The sequence below is a fragment of the Coturnix japonica genome, chromosome Z (genome assembly GCF_001577835.2).
Source record: "Coturnix japonica isolate 7356 chromosome Z, Coturnix japonica 2.1, whole genome shotgun sequence".
Lineage (NCBI taxonomy): Eukaryota > Metazoa > Chordata > Aves > Galliformes > Phasianidae > Coturnix > Coturnix japonica.
Window position 1 is genome coordinate 42,280,429 of NC_029547.1, and position 20,468 is coordinate 42,300,896.

General features: G+C 36.9%; 1 protein-coding gene across 4 annotated transcripts in view; it reads right to left on the reverse strand.

Annotated features, from left to right (window-relative positions):
• The window catches only part of FER (FER tyrosine kinase), a 151,624-nt gene that overhangs the window by 94,274 nt on the left and 36,882 nt on the right, over positions 1–20,468 (reverse strand). For 3 of the 4 annotated variants that reach the window (XM_015849442.2, XM_015849444.2, XM_015849443.2), the window contains 5 exons: positions 13,915–14,098; positions 13,212–13,349; positions 12,238–12,357; positions 4,807–4,929; positions 3,901–4,090 (listed from right to left, as the gene is read on the reverse strand). In XM_015849442.2, the coding sequence (XP_015704928.1) occupies positions 3,901–4,090; positions 4,807–4,929; positions 12,238–12,357; positions 13,212–13,349; positions 13,915–14,098 (755 nt within the window). Of the gene's footprint in view, positions 1–3,900; positions 4,091–4,806; positions 4,930–12,237; positions 12,358–13,211; positions 13,350–13,914; positions 14,099–14,582; positions 14,803–20,468 lie in introns of those variants that run through there. The other variant, XM_015849445.2, reaches the window with a different exon arrangement.

The window sequence follows — 20,468 nt, forward strand, 5'->3', positions numbered from 1 at the left end:
TGATGATTATTCAGTCATAACCAGTCTCTGGCTTAAAAGCTTGAGCTCCACCTGCTGACAAGTTTTTTCAGATTACAGAGCCAGAATACCAAGTCTTAGTTTTACTAACGGCTGCAGCATAATGCAAAATCACAGAATCAACAAGGTTGGAAAAGACATCCAAGACCATCCACTCCAACCATCCACCTACCATTAATGTGTCCCCATGTACCTTAGTGCAACATCTAATGTTTCTTGAACATCTCCAGGGATGGTGACTTCATGAACCATGACTACACTGAAACAGCGTAGTAATTCACAAATTATTGTATTCTACTTAAAAGACAAGTAGTTCTCGGAAAAAAAAAAACAAAACAAAACAAAACAACAAAACAGACAAATGCTCTAAAATACTGTTCTGTACTGTAACAATAGTTCTTTCTATTCCTATACAGGAAAACATACATTAAACTGGAATACAGATTCCACTATATTGTTGCTAAACAACATTGTTTACTATTAGGATTTTTTTTATCTGTTAAATCTAATGCCAGGCTTTTGCGGTCCCTGAAGATTTCCTTTCTGTACCAATTTTCTAGTCAATACTGATTTTCTAAGTATAACCTCTTAAGATGAAATGCACACCACTGCCACACATTTCAGTAAGTGTTACACTTGCATTGCAAAGTTCCAAATATTGTTGATGTCTTTATTTCTAATCAGAAGATCAGATAATACTGAAGTTTTCTTGTTATTTTCTCTGTTTTAATTGGGGTAGATTATTGTCACAGTCTTAAAATAGCAAGAAAAACATACCTATACTAAGAGAAATGACAATGTATTCATTGACTAAACAGTGATAATCTAGCACAAGATTCCAGTTAACTTCCGTGACAGTGACGTAATCTATAGCAACTTTGATACTACATCTTTTTGGCATAAAGACAGCTGTTTTAATAGAAATAACAAGCCATTTCATAGTATTTATCTCCTTCCTACAGATATTAGAGGCAAATCAGAAACACAGGAAGCTACACAACAAAATACAGGTAACCTAACCCTATCTACAAAATCATGTCAAACAGCATTTTAGGACTTCACTACTTGTGAGTCATGCAGTACTATTATGTATTCTAACAGATGGAAAACAAAACAATTTGAAAACTACCCCCTTTTGAAACTGGCTGCGCATGCGTGGCACCAAATAAATTCTTTATGTAAAGAGGTCTGCAATTTTAAACAAAATTATCCAAAAAATTCTCAAACATCAAAATGTATTCACAACATAAGCCAATAAATAAATAAATAGTCATTACTAGGAAAACAATTTTCAAATCATGCATTTACAACAAATTTTCCTAGAAGAGCAAATATGTGCAATCAAATGTAATATCAAACTACACAGACTTTAGGACAGCACACTTCAAACTCTTCAGGGGACTGCTTGGCAGGGTGACATGGGCAGAAGCAGTGCATCCCAAGAAAAAAAGAAAGCAGGCAAGAACACCAGGAGGCCTCTGTGGATCAACCAGGAGCTCCCAGACTTAATTAAGCACAAAAAGAAAGTCTACAGGGAGTGACAGCAGGAACAGGTTTCCTGGGAGGACTACAAGGAAGTTGTTAAGCAGCCAGGGATCAGGCTTGGAAAGTTAAAATCCAGATAGAATTAAATTTAGCCAGGGACATAAAGTGGAACAAGAACAAATTCTACAGGTATGTCAGTGATAAAAGGAAGGTCAGGGAAGATGTGGGCCCTCTCCAGAAGGAAACTGGAAAATTGGTGACAAGTGATACAGAGAAAGCTGAGGTGCCCAATGACTTTTTGCTTCAGACTTCACTGGCAAGCATCCTAGCTGCACCAATCAAGTTGCAGCAAGCAAAGGTATGAGCCTAGAGAAGGAAAATCTGCCTACTGTAAACGAAGATCAGGTTCTTGGCCATCTAAAGAACCTGAAAGTGTGCAAGAGCATGGGACCTGATGAGATTCATCCATGGGTTCTGAGGGAACTGACAGATGAAGTTGCCAAGGCACTGTCCACCAGATTTAAAAGGTCACAGCAGCCTGATGAAGTTCCCGCTGATAGGAAAAGGTGAAACATAACCCCCATTTTCAAAAAGAGAAAAAAAAGAAGATCTGATGAACTACAGGCCAGTCAGTCTCATCTCTGTTCCTGGCAAGATCATGGAGTGGATCCTCCTGAAGGCCATATTAAGGCACACAGAAAATAAAGATGAGCTGATTGGTGGTAACCAATATGGCTTCAACAAGGGAAAGTCATGCCTGACAAACCTGATGCCTTCTATGATAGAGTTACAGCATCAGTGGATAAAGAGCAACTGATATAATCTACCTGGACTCATGCTAAGAATTTGACATTGTTCCACATGACATCCTGGCCACCAATTGGAGAAAGATGGATTTGATGGATGGATCACTCCCTGGATAAGGAATTGGCTTGATGGCTGCATTCAGAGTGTTAGTGGTCAACAGAAGCGATGAGTGGCATTTCTCATGGACTGGTGCAGGGACCAGAATTATTTAACATCTTTGTAGGTGAGGCTGACAGTGGGATCAAGTGCACCTTCAGCAAGTTTGCAGACAACACCAAGCTGAGAAGTACAACTGACACACAAGAGGGAAGAGATGCTATCTAGAGGGACCTAGACAGGCTTAAGAGGTTGGCTCATGACAACCTCATGAAGTTCAGCAAGGCCAAGTGAAAGGTTCTATATTTGCACTGTGGCAATCTCAAGCACTTACAGGTTAGGCTGAGAACATCTTGAAATAAGCCTTGTGGGGGGAAGGACTTGGGAGTATCAACTGATGAAAGAGTCAACATGAGCCATCAATGTGTGCCTGCAGCTCAGGCTGAACTGCATCAAAAGAAGAGTGGAGTGGACAGCAGGTTGAGGGAGGTGATCCTGCCCTCAATGCTTGTGAGGCCTTATCTGGAGTTAATAATCCTGGGAATTTTAAACAGGAGGGGAATAGACAGTGACAGGGGGAATGGTTTTAAGCACAAGGAGGGAAGGCTTACATTAGATGTTAGGGGGAAGGTCTTCACAGAGAGAGTGGTGAGGTGCATCCCAGACAGGCTGTGGGTGCTGCATTCCTGGAGGTGTTCAGAAACAGTTTGGACGGAGCCCTGGGCAACCTGGTCCAGGTACTGAAACTGTAGGCTGGTAAACCTGCCTGTCGCAGCGGGGGGGTTGGAACCTGATGATCCTTAGCGCCCCTTCCAACCCAAGCCATTCTGTTTCTATGATTACTATCTCCACACAACTGCATAAAATTAAGAGAAGGATGTCCCAAAATAGTAGCCAAATACTTTTTTAATATTACATAGAATCTCTTAAATTAATGCAAGTTTATCTTCATTACAAGGAACCATCTAAAATTAAAAGGCCATCTAAAAATGAGCTGCAAAAAATTGGGTGTTAGCAAGTAAGAGTTAAAAGGAATTATTACAGCATGTAATCAGTATCAGTTAATTTCTCAGTGACATAATGTATGCAGTAATTCCAACAGCTTTTATCTGTTAGCTTTCTGTCTACAACTGGGAACATATGGCTTTAACAAAGCCAACAAAATTATCAATAACTCGTAGTCACGTTTATTAAATCCATTTAAAGATTTACACTTTTAATTATAGAACAGTCTAATGAGAAGTTAAGTCTCCAGGGTGCATGAGGCCAAATGAAGTCTGTAGATATACAAAGAGTAATGTAAATCACTTCAACTTAAAAATAAATAAATAAATAAATAAATGAAATCACTCTACTGAATCATTTTTCCAACTAGTCAGTTTCTGAAAACGCGAAGAGAAATTTATTCACTCCAGTCACCCCTTTATGTGTCATAAAATTCTGATCTAAGGAACAATATACGATAGCAAGTCTGCATAATTCAGTAAAGCTTACCATAGAAGTGACTGATCTGGCATCTTCTTCATAATTCACTACAGGTGGTGGTTCTTTCCCGTCATTCTCTTGCACTTTTTGTTCCAATAGTTCTTTTTGGGCTGCAAATTTTGCCTCAGAGCATCTTAATTGCTGTACTGTTTGCTTAAGTTCTTCCAGTGCTTGCTTTTGGCTCAGCAAAAGAACAATACTGAAAAGAAAATTAATTTTAAAATGCACATAATTTAAGTATATATATATAAGGTGTATATATATATATATATAGAAAAGCTTAAAAACAACAACAACAAAGAAGCTTTTTCAATACCAGAACTCAGCTACAAATCAATTTTCTTCTCTTCTGCAAGTTATTTTGACTCTGCTCTTAACACTGCTCTGTTTTTCAACAGCTATTGAAATCATATCCCATTATCTACTTGTGGTCTCACACCACTATTACACGTTATTTCGCCATTAACATACAAGAGAACACAGGAATATTTTCACATTCACGCTCATTACTTTCAACCTTATTCCAAAAGCAGAGCAATGGCTGCCTTCAACCACTATGTATATTCATTGTTTGTGTAGATTTACACTTTGATTAACCTCTGGAGGTTAGACCTCCACTGCACCCTTCCAATCTCAACCATCCTGTGACTCATTTGGATTTTTAAAACATCATTATAGAAGTGCAATACAGGATGCTGTATGGATTTGCTACTGTGTCACCTCATCTTATCAATTAGTTCTCTTCCAAGTCAGAATTTCAGATTAATATTTAGCTACAGTTATGTTTTCTGTCCACTTCTTTATTTTCAGTCTACTTATTTGTACTTCTTTTTAAAGAGATTTTATGCCTCCTTTCTTGCACTGACAGACTTCAAACTGTTGCCCTATTAAAATGGAAATTTAAATTCCACTTACTCTGACTTCTTTTCACAAGTCTTAGAAGAATCTTCTATTTTTTTCTCTAGTTCCAACACAAGTTCCTCTTTGCTCAAAAGCGTTTGCTGTGTTTGAATGAGTTCTTCTATTACTGTTTTTAACCTGTAAGACACACATTACCAGAATCCATGGTGTAAGCATATACTAACTGTACATATTTAGGAACTTTATTGCCCTGAGAAGCATTCTGTTTTTAATTTTTAAGCAGATCTATACTAAGCTATGTACATGTACAAGGCTGCAAAATGATCTATGCCCACAGGCTCTTCTAACAAGAAAACTTTATCTACAAATTGTGATGCTTTCTGTGGATTAAAGCCTTACTAACATACTGCTGATATCTGAGATTCTTTATGAAATTAATAACTTTCTGACTGCTAGAGAACATTTTAAGTTAATACACAGAACGGATTGCAGGGATAAAATAAGAAAATAATGAAAAACCTTTAGAAATAACGGAAGAAGAAACAAGGCCGACATTATTAACTAATACTACGTTTATTTTAAGAGCAAGCCACATACTTCTCATAATAATTATTTTTTTTTAACACCACACAATCTTTGATAACAAGATAGATTCAAATCAAACTATTGATAAGCCAGGACAACAATTTCTAAAGAATGCCTGTGTGCATATGTGTTGATGAGTGCCAAAAAAAGGTGGCATATACTTTACTACATAAGTTGGTTGCTCCAAAAGTAATGCCTCCTATTTAATTCCACAGAAATTACAACAGATACAATGAGCACAATAATACGTTTTCATAGTGCACATTTTCAGCTACAAAGTACTATGTGCAATGTAGTCACCACCATCAGCTACATATTTCCACCAGTGATGAACAAGAGCCTACATGCCACACTCATAAAAAGCTGCAACAGCAGGGGTGACCCACTGTTTCACAACTGCTACGACAGCATCATTGCTGGGAAAATGTTGACCACACAATTTTTTCTTGGCCCAAATGATGAAAGCCAGATGGTGCTAAAACTGGACTGTAAGGTGGGTATGGGTACGACAGTCCAGCCAAGACTGACTCTGTGCTCCACTGTCTTTCTTCAAACTTGCACGGGGTCTAGTGTTACTAGGCTGCAAGAGATAAGTTGTCTTCCTTTCTGGCTTGACTCTGGAAGTTCAAGCCTTCAGCTTAGTCAGAGTCATGATACAGCTGTCCAAAGTCAATGGCTTGTCTGGGCTCCAGGAAATCCAGGAGTCTCACCCCTTAACCCAAAAAACAGCACACCACTTTACTCACTCAGGGCTGCATCTTTTCTTTGATGAGGAATTCAAGCCACCTCTTCACAGACTGCCACTTTGATTCTGGTTTGTAATGATTACATCATGTCTCATCACTAATCATCACAAAATCACAGAACTGCAGGGGTTGGAAGGGACTTTAAGAGATCATCAAGTCCAACCCCACAGCTAAAGCAGGTTCCCCAATGTAAGTCGCACCAACAAGCATCAGGAATGGTCTTTACCTCCAAAAAAGGAGACTCCACAACATCTCTGGGCAACCTGTTCCAATACTTTGTCAGCCTCACTGTAAAGAAGTTCTTCCACTTATGCGTGGAACTTCTTATGTTCAAGCTTTTTTGACACTGCTCCTTATCCTACTACAACACACCACTGAAAAAAAGTCTGGCCTCATCCAATTGCCTCCCGCACTTTAGATATTTATAAACACTGATCAGATCCCCTCTCAGTCTTCTCTAAACTGAACAGACCCAGGTCTCTCAGCCTTTCCTTGTACAGGAGATGCTCCAGGCCCTTTATCATTTTGATTACTTCCCCACTGGAGTCCTTCCAGGAGATTCCTGCCTTTTTTGAACTGGGGAGTTCAATACAGGGCACAGTATTCCAAATGTGGCCTCACCAAGACAGAGTAGAGGAAGAGAATCACCTCCCTCAACCTGCTGGTCACATTCTTATTAATGCATCCCAGGATACTGTTGGCCTTCATGGCCACAAGGGCACACTGCTGGCAAATGTAATTATGTATTTCAGGAAAATGATATTGTCAGCCTTCTAGCAGCTGGAATTCCCAGTTGGTTTCCCACCTGGAAATGAATCTGGCAAAGGAGATAAAGGACAGTAAGTAGGGCTTTTTAAGTATGTAAAAGGAAGGAAAATGTGGGTCCCTTACCAAATGAGGGGGGTGTTCTGGTAATAGGAAATGCTGAGAAGGCAGAGATACTGAATGCCTTCTTTGCTTCTGTGTTCAATGCAAAAAAAACCCTTCAGGAATCCCAGACCCTGGTGGTAAGTAATAGAGCCTGAAGAACAGAAGGTGATCCTCCTCTTCTACTCCGCCCTGGTCAGGTTTCATCTGGACTGCTGTGTCCAGTTCTGGGCTGAGTGATCTGGGTCCGTTCAGCCTTAAGAAAATTAAACTGACACAGTCACAAACTGTGCTCCACACAAATGTGTGCAAGAATTTCTTTATGGTGAGGGTGACTGAGCACTGGAACAGGCTGCCCAGGGGTATTGTAGAATCTCCTTCTCTGGAGATATTCAAAACCCACCTGAACGCCCACCTGCACAACCTGCTGTAGGGAGCCTGCTTTGGCAGGGGGGTTGGACTCGATGATCTCCAGAGGCCCCTTCCATCCCCTACAGTTTTGTGATTCCATGAACAGCCTGACAAACTGGCACACGGTGTTCCTTCTGTTCCTATGTAAGAATTCATGGGATACACCTGGCATAAACTCTGTGATATTCCAGCACTGTCATCATTGTTCCCAACATACTGAAGCCAATATGTCAGCTCTGCAGAGTTTCCCAATTGTAATCCACCAGTTTGTACAGATGAGCTAATCAACATGCATTTCATGGAGTGAAATCTGCATATGGCCACCTGGTCTGTAGCTTATCTGTCACGTCTCTGTCACCACTGCTGAAACACCACCACCTGAATGTGCTAATATCCATTGTTTGGTCTCCATAAATGCTCAGTAAACATTGATGAATGTCAGCAGGTGTCATTTTTTCTGTATAGAGAAATTCCATGACACATCTTTGCTTCATATACACTACCATTTTGTCACACCACCCCTCTGCTGCCAGCTGTTGCACAGCAACAAAACATAATGGAATCCCAGGGTGAATGTTCAAACCCTACTGCTATACCATCAACATCCACTTCTGATGTCATGGGCCACTATAATAAAATAGGAGGCATTACTTTTAGAGGGGTGTGCACGTTCACACATTTGTGTGAAGAGCAGAATGAGAGCAAAACACATACAATACATACTATTACACAAATATGCTGCCCTAAACCATCCCAGAATGGTGAGTGGCAGAGGACAACAGAGCAATTTACAGAGCTCTAGGAGCTATGTCCAGTGTGTCATTTATAGAAACAGTTTGATCTTAACACTGAACTAGCTTTCCCATTGTATTCACACAATATACAAAAGAAGATAAACAATATACACAAACTAACATACTTAAACATATTCTTTATTCAGACAGTCCTACATACTGCAAGACTTGAATGACTACAAAAAAGCCATATAGTGAATGATAATAATTTGCTTCCCAAATGAACAACCATTTGCACATTTATTTATAGGGAAAAAAGCAACATGTAAAACATCAATATCTCTTTTCCTGATCAGCAGTTTTACTGTTATTAGATTATCAAAATCTGTATGCTGAACTTCTCAGAAATGACAATTCTTACACTTGATTGTCTGATTTAATATCAACTATCAAATTTTAATACCTTGCTTAAAAATTAATTACCAATTCTCTGACAATACTGTTGTTTTTCAGTCAGTTTTCCAATCAGTATTTTAATCAACGCTGTATTTGACTTAACATAAAGGAAACAGATGTTATATCTACAAATTTGCAAGTAAAATCAATATGCTGCATTCTTTATGAATAGAGGTTGACTTCTTAAATACACATTCTGCATGTGCTGAAACAATATGAAACTGACTGAAGACCCTGTGTTCTAAAATCACTGGCTTAGATCGCCTAAATACTGAACCAGAAAGTTTCTGCAGAGGAGAACAAGCTTCAGTATATATCAAAAGGAGATATAGTAAAGCATGAGTATTCAATAAGTTAAAACCAAACTAATGAGACTGTTCATCACTGAATGATGAACAATGACTATATGCATACAGAGTCAACACACTGAAATACTTTAAAATTTCAAAAATATCTAATTTTATATAAAAGCATGAAACTGAAACTGAATATCAGTGTAGTTCTTTTGAAAATTTCTGAGATACTTTAAAAGCTGACAAGCATAAACTTTTATTGCTTTGCTTTCTGCAATTTCCCTATATCATTCCGAGAAACTCATCGATGTGTATCAGGAGACACCACATCTCCCACACTACTTAGAAAGATGAGCTAGTCACCATCAACTTCCACCTAGAATCACAGAATCCTTAAGAGCTGGAAAGGACCTTTAAAGGTCATCTAGTCCAACTCAGCTGCAATGAACAGCTAGATTATGCTGCCCCGAGACTGATCCACCCTCACCCTAAATGTCTCCAGGGACTGGCCTTCCACCAAATCTCTGGGTGACCTCTCCCAGTGCGTCACCACCCTCACTGTAAAAGACTTCTTCCTTATTTGTGGCTCTCTGGACATGATCCAACAGATCTGTGTCTCCAGGTGAGGTCTCACCAGCACTGAGTGGAGGGCAGGATCACCTCCTTTGACCTGATAGCCATGCTTCTTTTGATGCAGCCCAGGTTACAGTTGGCTGCCTGGGCTGTGAGGACACATTACTGCCTCATGTCCAGCTTCCTATACACCATTACTCCCAGGTCCTCTTTGGCTGGTCTGTGCTCTCACCTTTCCATCCCCAGAAGTATTAGTAGTGGATGTTGCCTCAATCCAGGTGCAAAACCTTGCACCTGGATTTGTTGAACCTCATGAGGTTCTCCTAGGCCCACTGCTCAAGCCTGTCTAGGTCTCTCTACACGGCATCCTGTGTACCTATGTGCATGTTGACTGCAACCCACAACTTGGTTTCATCAGCAATCTTGGTGAGTGCGCACTTGACCCCACTGTCATCACTGATGAAGATATCAAAGAGTATTGCTCACAGCACTGACCCTTGGGCGACACCACTTATTATTGATTTCCATCCAGACACTGTCATGGACCTACACTCTCTGGACCTGATTTTGCAGCCAGTTCTTCATCCACTGGACTGTCAACCCCTTAAATCCATATCTTTCCAACTTGGAAAGAAGGATGTTGTGAGGTACCATGTCAAAGGCCTTACTGAAGTCAAGATAGATTATATCAGTGGTTCTTCCATTGCCCATTGAATCAGTGACACCATCATAAAACACCACTAGGCTGACGAAGATCTTAAGAGTGCAAATTTTGTGGACAATAGGTATTTGTACATATTAAAACTGACTGGACAAAAATCACAGAAGTAAAATATGTCTATTACTGCTGCAAACAAATAACACTTCAGACCCAAAACATTTCCTAGCTGAAAAATATGATAGGCTGAGAGATGACAGAATGGTTGTGCTGTTGCTATTCTCCTCCTGTCAGTATTAACAGAGTTGGTTAAGACAATCTTTGGCACGACCATAAAACACCTAAACTTTTTTGCTCAAAAAATAGAAAGTATGAACTACAATAGAAAATTAACACCTTGGAGAAGGCAATGTTTGTAGGAGCTGTTTGATTCCTGTTCTAAAAATATTATCATACCATAAAACTTGTCTTTCAAATGCATAGAAGAATTTGAAGTGGATGAACACTGAGTTTATAACAGGATAGACTGGAAGTTGTATTGAAAATGTGTTTAACTCGACAAATATGCAAGTGCATATTTACAAATATAAATAGACATTTTGACAGAATCTTTTTACAAGAAAACTAGCCTTTCATATGTCTTACTTAGAAATGCTAATGTTTTATTCATAAAAGCAAAAAAAGTTATTAATTTTTTTCAACTACTGAATGTGGAATCTTAGAAAAACATAAAGATGGATCAAAGAGACAGATTTATTAAGTGTATACTTCCTGCTACTGAGCTGAAGTTGATTTACATGTACAGCATTTAAAGAGTTCACCCAGGGATGATCTCAGTTTAGTAATGATGCAGAATATGATAGAAGCATGCTTAAAGAAGGAAGGGGTTTAACTATCGTAGGAATATTAAACATGACAGATGAAGCTCCTTCAGTAAAAAGGAGGAGGAGTTTAACATAGAAAGTTTAATGAAAAGAGTTAAAAATTTACATTTGAAAACTTATTTCAATACCTATTAAAGAATAAATTTATGAAAATATATGCTAGTTAGTGACCTGGAAAAAGAAACAAACAAAACCCAGAGAATCTCTTGTGGTGAAGAAGAGCTAGGATTAGAATAATCTATGGAAGATAAACCCTAATGTTTTTGTTCCAAATATCTCACTGCTATGAGATCTCCCTATAGCCATGGTTTACAGAATAACCTACAAGAAACAATTTGACTTAACATAAAAGAATTTAAAAACCACAACTCACCGCTGATCTTATTTAGACCAGTTATGCTTTCTATAGCACACAAGCTTGTCAAAAATGGATATACAGCACAGCACAGACACCAAAGAATCACAAACTGATCATTATTCCCACTTTACAATTTTATATTGCTGTAAGAAATATTAGTTGTACAAATTGTGTATTTTTTAATCTCTGAAGCAACTACATTGGGCTAATTTATGGAAAAGCTGAGGTTGATAAAATAAGGGGAACATACTAAAAATAATAACCTCAGCAGAAGAACTGCATGCCAGTAGCAAATGACTAAAGGTACAGCTGATAAAAGTAATGAAATCATTTAATTACAAAATAAGCAAAATATGTAAATATACATTTTATTGCCATAACTAAAGTTTCCATGAAATGTAAAACAAAAGGTATACTTGTCTCAATAAGTTAATATATTTTAAATTCCAATAATAGGAATTATTAGAATTAGAATCTAATAATTTAAAAAGTAAAGAAAACAGAAATCAAGTGAAGTAAAACACCTGTGAAATGCCTGTGGATGGTAATTTAAGTCACTGATGACATTACTGTACATGGTGTCTTTATCAGTGATTCCATTACTTTTTCCTAGAGTACTAAGTGTGGAAACACTTTTGGGAAGGTAAGTAAATGTCTAAGGAGGATTAATGATGGATTTGGGCACTGTATAAATTAACTGCAGAGGAAGAGAAGCTAATTGAAAGTGCTGGCAAGTTTGCAGAGGGTCCGGATATGTTGTGCCAAGGAACAATAAGAACAGAAATCACTAAGAGTTTACAGCTTGAAAATACTGATTTGAGAAAACGAACCTTAAAAATGAGAGCATGCCAATGAAATGATTTTAATATGAAGTATGACAGCATTTCCAAAGGATTGTATTTTTGAAAAAAATGACTTACATGACTTGTAAACTTTCTGCTGTTAAGTTATTCCACATGATCTCATTAGCTTGAAGGTTTTCATTTTCTTCTAATAAGGATGTATCAAATTCTATTTCTTGCTCAACAACTTCTGAAGATCTAATTCATTAAATAAATACTGTATTTACAAAATTGGAATATAGCTAGAACACAGTTAAAATTACATATGAAAAAACAGAAAGTAGCAATTGCATACACCTACTTTTTCCTTTGAATAAAGAATACAGTCTTAAAAACACCTAAGCATAAAATAAAATAGAATTTTTTTGAATTAAGTTCATAGGATAATCAGTTTCTAAGAAGACATTTATTTTCACAGGCCACTGATCCTGCTATAAACCTGCACTTGACAATTACTAATTCTCACATTTTAACAATAAAGTACAAAAAAAGGGGTCTTAGAACTATCTCCATATGTACCTACATGGAGTAACAGCTCAATAAATAGAAAATGCAGTATATTTTAAAAACACAAGACTTTACTGCATTATCTGCATACTCTGTTGTTTCAGGCGCTGCTCACTCTGCAGTAACCACAGTGTACACTGAGATACCTAACATTCACTTTACCCACAATCAGGATAGTGAGAGTAATAAAGCATGCAAACATAGCATTAAAATAGATGCAAACTCCAACCAAATACACAGCAAATTAGACTGCACTGAAGCTAGATCATGATTTATAGTTCACTGTCAGTACCCAAGCTTTGATTTTTCACATGCAATAACATCAACATGGATTTTGTTTTTGTACAGCTAGTCAAAGAGGTAGTTGGTTAAGCAAATATCTAGCAGCATTTTGTACTTTCCAAGTTAGGATAAAGTTTTTAAGTAATGAGGTGAAAAAGAAAAAAAAACAAATTCAAGCCTGATCACTCAAGCAGTATTGCAGTGCAATGCAAAATTTACTCAAAATATAATATGAACATGCACACCAAGATGAAAATGCATACCTGTGAGTATCTATGAAGTCATTATACTCAGAATTAGGGTCTATCTGTTCAACTGAAGTCTGGATCTCTTTGTGGACATTCACAATCTCTTCTGTAACAAGACTTGTGATCTGGCTATACTCATCCAAGATTCCTTTTCTAGAGAGGAAGAGAAATTCCAGCGTATAACATGGCACTGAAAGCATAGATGGCATTGGAAATGCTTCAAAGTCTCAGCTTGCTATTTCTATAAATTCTTGTTGCAACTGACTAACAAGGGAAAAACTAAGACAATGTATATTACTCAAAGCAATAACAGAGCATTTGTGGCCTTTTCATTATAAACTGGCTATGAATGGAGATGTCTCTAAGACCAAGACCACTAAGACCATCAAGATCACTGGACAGTTTAAATTTTTTGCGGCAAAATTTCATAAAAATAAGACTACTAGAGAGGCAACAAAATATTATTATTCCAGATGAAGGAGAGGATAAACTGTAAACACTGTAATTAATCTGTTAAATTGAAAAGTTAAGGCAGCATCCAGCCAAAATGCATAAGTAATCCCTCAGACCTACTCTATGTATTTGAACAGACATACTTACGCGTAATTACTGTCAACTGAAATACAAATAATTATTACAGTTTACTAATTTTTAATAATGCTATAAATCAGAATATTACACACATTTGAAAGTTAAAATATGTACAAAAGTATCTTACAGGGCTTTAATCATTTCTTCTTGCATTTTCTGTAGCGAATCAAGTAACAGAGGAAGCGTAGTGTCATAATATTGGTGCTGATATAACTGTGCTCCTTTCAGTGCCAATACATACTGATTATGCAACATATGAAGCTTCATAGTGGCTTTATCACATCGATCTTTGGCCTTCTCAGTCTCCTTTCCTAAGGGAAAACAGAATCAAAACAAAACAAAAAAAAGCTGAATTAAAAGTACACAGATTTATGGGAGGCATAAATCTAATTGACATGTAATTAATTCATAATAGGTTTGCACTTTTATTATTATTATTATTATCCTGCAGAAATACAATTCCAAGGTATTTAGCAATACATATATTTTTTCTAATTATTTTTAATTGGAAATACACCTTTTCAAAGTATTTCACTGAAGAAGTAAATTTGACCATTCTCAAGTTTCTAGAGTGACCAAATCTCTCGGTTTTCTTATTCGAGGTAAGAAAAAAACTACTTTTACTTTGGCCAGAATTCTTTACTTAAAAGTACACAAAAACCACTGTCTACATTGGTATAGAAACAATAGAATTGTTAAGACTAAAAAATTCACACACAACTGCTGAAACACTAACATTTCATTTGTCTCAAAGTGAATAAACATTTTAAATGAGGAAAAAAAGAGATGTCTTACCAGCTGAGACCCTATGATTCACATAGAAACTGTCATTTATTTTAGGCAAACACTCTAGTGCTGCATATCATCCCAAGCAACCACTGATGCACTCTTGTATGAGTAGCTGAACTCTAGCGCTGTCAGCATGCTGATCAGGAGGCCAACACTGCAATCTTAGCTCTATCAGGTCAGTTCAGTGCTGAACCAGAGAGCTACAAGGTACTGCAGGAGGTCATCTATTCTACTCTTAGCCACAGCAATTATGACGCAATGTGACATATGGCTTCCCAAGATCTCCAGTGGCAACAATGCAACTTCCCAGTACAATTCAGGTCTAGTGCTGTGCTAGCTGAAAACACACCACTATCATCTAATTCCTTCAATCTCCAATATAAATTTATAAATTTAAACTGTTGCTTTTTTTCACCCATGTGTAACATGAAAAATAGATTCTACAGCCCTCTGTAATTCATCTTTAGTGTATCAGAAGATTATACACTCTCCTCATCCACGCAATCTTCTAATCTTTACACTAACCATGCTATAACCTACCCTTGTAAATCTTGTTTTCCCTTTGTGTCAAATGGCTCACAGCTTTACACAAGCGTAACCTCAGGTAAACTCCAACTTTGGAAGCCAAAGGGTAAATTGCACTTTTTTTTGAACACCATACAACCATGTTGAAAGGGCAGGATTTGATATAGTTGCCTATAACCAGTTTCAGATCACCCAAGAAAGGCAGCGGTCACAATTCAGTAATAAAGAAGGAATAGGTTCACCCTTTTCCAAAGATCAGAGCTCACTAGAAACTCCCAGAGGAGGAGATCTCCAAGTAGAGATGCTTCCCTTTGGCTACTAGCCCTAAAATGAGGTTAGGACCCAGAGTCTATCCCTTCCAGTCATACAGGTGAACTGCTTGCATCTGTGTTCCCAGTGCTCAATCACTGGTTCAAGCTGCAGGCTGTGAACTAAGGGTTCCCATTAGCACTAAACATATATATATATACATATATATATGCATGCCACTAATTATTTCTAGCCATCCCTTGAGTTTCTTGAATGATCTGAAACTCTATAGCTGTCCTCTAATGCACTTTAAATTCCTTTAAGGTATACTGATAACTTTAAATTTAATAATCAAACTCCAGATCCAAGTTATGAAACTGAAAGACCGCCCACATCTAATCCCAACATTTATCCTGCAGTATCCCAAACAATACATTATTCTGACAGTACCCCCTTAATACCTATTCACTAAGAAGCTTTATGCAGACATATCTGCATCTCTACTGGAATATTTCCCACCTGATCATGCATTGCCCTTGTCATAATGGTGAAAGGATAATACATTATATATTCCTTACTGTGACTGACAAGATCTTCCTTATATCCTTGTTATAAAGAATATGGTATTTATGAATTGCCTTACTTCTTTTCCCAGGAATTAAAAGCATTTTAAATGTATCTATATCTGCAATTATCTGCACAAATTAACACACACTAACTAGAATAGCCTCATTCAAACTGCTGTATTACTTATAATTTTACACTAAATTAAATAATAAAAGACTTTTAACATGTTATCCACATATCACAAAGGACTAGAGAAAAGAAGACAGGGCAAATTTAAAACCTTAATGTACAACTGGTAAAGGTGAAATTTTGTCAAACAAGAAACACATAAAGGTCCGGACTGTATATTCTGATAAAATACAGAAACACATTAGGGCATGTCAAAAAACGCTGAGAGACAAACTTCTGAAACAGCAACAAACTGGTCCTCTCTCAAACACAAGGGAGTCAGCAAGCTTGTCAGAAAGTCTAAACAATAGCTACACAAAAAGAGCTGGTGGGGAAGAAAAAAATATGAGCATTTTTCATTCATGTTCATTATGAACGACTCACTGAAATGTCTCTCTATGATTAACAATCACTCCTCTGAGGCATCAGAAATTAGCAGGACTGGAAGCTGTTTAGCTTTAGAAATCTGAAGGTATCTGAGAAAGTTATAACAGAACTACTACAGTCCGTTTTTAAAGGAAGAAGTAGGCACTCAGTGGATAGCCCTCAGAAATATTAGTTGGAGCTTAATATATGAGGTGATAAAGATGCTGTTGAAGATGCTGACTAAAGCAAATAAGAAAAAAAAAATCATGCTTCACTGGAAGACTTTTTTTTGTTTTCTTTTCCTAAAACTTAAGAACATTGAGCTATTTATTCTAAATTGAACCTGTATCATTCTCAGGGCAGGAAAAAAACAGCAAGGCCAGAATAGCATACCAGAACTTAGAAACATCTGATACCAGCGTACCAAGAGTACAGGATAGTGAGACAGTGTAGTATCCTATTTTCCCGTTCCTCAACTACTTGTTTGAATACATTACCCCTTAACAAAACACTAAAGCAAATCTGAGTATGAATCAAAGTGTAATAAATGCTCAGCTTTCAAATACAGTAGGCCATGACATCACCTTGGCTGCTGATAGACAAAACATAAACACTGCATGGTGTTTGTGGAGAATAAGAGGAATGTGAACATGTAAAGACAATGCAAAATGCCTGATGAGAGTTTGGCGGGGAAGCCATCAAGTAGAAATTAGAGTTCAGGGACTGAATGAAAGAGAGCAGGACAAGGCAGCTGGAACACAGAACTGGAACAACTCAGTTTTGCTTAAACACAGCCTAACCCTTGAGGAGATGCACTGGACTGAGAATGCTTTGGGAAACTGGCAAAGGAGGTCAAGATGGCAGCGGAGAAAGAAATGCTGGACTGTTTAGGTTACATAAACCAAAATTATCTCCAAATATTACAGTAAAATTAAGATCTTAAAACTTGCAGTTTGTCCATGCATGTCCTTAAGTTGCATATTCTATCAGTTAAACAAAAATCAATTTATGTAAAACCATACAGAGCTCCATTACAGAGCTCCAACATCACAACAGACTGCTTTCAACAACTAAACTAAACTGAAAATTCATTCCAGTAATAATCACAACTACATAACTAGATACTGTCAGGATTGCATCTCTTTCACAGAACTTGTAAATGGCTAAACTCCTTACGCTGTAAGAACTAAATTCCTTTGGTATTCATTACTCATTAGGAAAATACCTCCAAAAATTTTAAACTAAATCAATCTACCATACACATTTTACTTTCAGATGCAGCCTTTGATCATGTAATAAAAGAAAGGTTGCTACAGTTCTATTCTCATACTTTATTCTTGAAAGCAGAAAAATGCAGTGAGGCAGAGTACACAGTTGCTCTATGTGTCAATAAACACTGAGGAAAACATCATATTTTCTTTATCTGTACACAGAATCTTATGAATAGATATAATCTTACTACCATCAGTTGTTGTCAAACCTGTTCAATGTTTACAGAAACAAACTGAGTATACTGTATGTCAAGTCACAAACAGCATTGTGAAGCCTGCAAAATTCAATTATGAAAGGTTGACATTTGCAAAGAAAAGGCTGGCATTCTTGTTAAGCTACTCTAGAGAGTCAAGTATTTAATTTTCTAGTAAAAACTCTGCTACATACAGTACAGGAGCCATCCAGAAAAACTCTTGTAGGATATCTTCTATTAAAAGCAAAAATTCACTTACAATGGCAAGACATAAATTAGACAACTCTTTAGAACTAAGAAAAAAATCAGCTCATAAAGTTCATTTTATCACATTTTTTATAAGAATTAATCCACAGTGCAAACATCTCAAAGAAAATGACCTTCAGAAAATAAATACTGCACAAGCTGAAAAAAAAATCATTTATATATTTTGGATTAATATATAGATACTGAGGAGCTCAGTTTTTTCACCTTACAATTTTTACCCTCAACTTTTAATGTTTGGTCAGAAGTGTTAAGTTAGGGCTTAAAATCTTTTGCATGTTCATTATTTTTAGCTATCACCAACTTCAATAAAATTTAACATTTGTAAGTTTTCCAAATTTATATTACAGGTAGCAGTGCTCTATTGAAATAGTTAAACTGTAATACTCTGACATACAGCGCAGCATATCCACTTATTTGCATACAACAAGGATTCACCTACTTATGGGTGGTATCTGTAGTGCAACACTTAGGAACCAATAGAAGTTTATCTGCTCAGATTTCAAATTCGGCTTCACGGCAGTGTAGGTTAAGAAATGACCAACACTACTACTACTGCAACAGCATGTTCCGGTTTAGCTTTCCCATTTAAGAGTTTCAGCTAAATGTTAAGTAACATCCAACGAAACAAGTGAAGGTGCAAGAGACAAAATCATATTATTACAAACTTACCCTTTTGAAAGAGAAAAGGCATGCAGTGAAAACCTAAGGTTTGACTATCATGAAATTCAAAGCACTCCTCTAAAATCAGAAGTTCAAATATAAACATTTTGTACAGGTTAAACACAAAAAGTGATTATGAAGGACTCTGAAACAATGTTCTAAGAAAAAATTTCCTGGTATCTACATAGACCATCAGCTGGCATGCAAAATAAATAAATAAATGAAAACAATAAAAAGAAATCTACCCACAACAGTGTACTTTAAAGGATACATGCTATTATAAGCCCTGATCTTTTCTTAGTTGCAAAAATAATGAATATATCCTACAGCTCAGACAAATATCCCTACCAAAGAACTCTAAACAAAGATTAACTTCCACTAAGAAAAACTGTCTAGAAGACCACATCAAAAGTATCATTTTCTCAGCTATTCGTTCTTAAGTTCCTTCAACAAAGGAGAGAGAAAAGCAGCAGAATTCTAAGACAGATCAAATAAAAATTAAAGTCTAATCTTAAGATCTTGACAGACCATACATTAATAACAGTGGGGAAGAAAATAATTAGACAAATGAAACTACAGCCAAGGCTCTCAAGGAAACTTGTAAGACAAGACATAATGTCAAGAATTCAAGTAGCTGCCTCTTCAGTTCAGCAAGCGCAAAAGCAAATCTGATCAAATTTCTGGTTATGGGGTGAAAACAGGAAAAGCAACACAGGGAATGTTTAAGAGCAGTACAATGTGATGAGACAGTACTTTGCAGTTGGAGAATGAACAGATTACAAGATAAGGTAAAAATAGCTAATTCAGGGACAGAGGATCCCATGCTAAACAGACAGAGTGTGTTTGACAACTCATTTTTCAAACAATAGCAAACATCTGAAAAAAACCTTCAGCAAGGAAACACACAATATCATAAGGAAATATACAAATGGTCCGGATAATGCTTAGAACATAGTAAGATAAGGATTTTACACACAGCGGAGGAAGCAAGTTAAAAATAAATCTATTTAAAATTCAGTTCTCATTGATACACTGAAAAATACTGACACATACAAACATGGAAAGTAATTTGACAGAAGAAGTTGGAACAGAGAAAAATTTTACATCTGAATAGACAGAAATAGATATGAATCGGGACAGAAATCAGAGATGTAAAGGTACCAAAAATCTAAAATTACTACAGATATTAAGGAAGAAAGGCACAGTTCTACAAGTGTCATAAGAGTTTAAGGACATAAAAATACATGTCTTCAGAGAATTAAAATAATTAGTGATGACAGAAAAAAACAAAGTACATCACTTTGGTTCTAAGAAAGAAGTTTGGTATCACTCTTAAAATAAAACAAAAATAACAACACTCTTACAGATAAATGTTGAAGATAGTGGAGACTGCTGAAGCAAGAAGGAAACTCGGTGTTTGGCTACGTAAGACAAAGTTCATGCTAAAACAGTTCTTCCCAACCCGTGTTACTCAGGAGTCTAATCTACACAGGCTGAAAAGTAACAAACAAATACACACCAGCAGTAGAAAGTGCTCATAGGAAGGAGCTTTACCTGAACCCTTCAGTAAGATGGCATGAGATTTGTTTACTGATAGGCAGTGACAACTACCTTTCTTGCACATG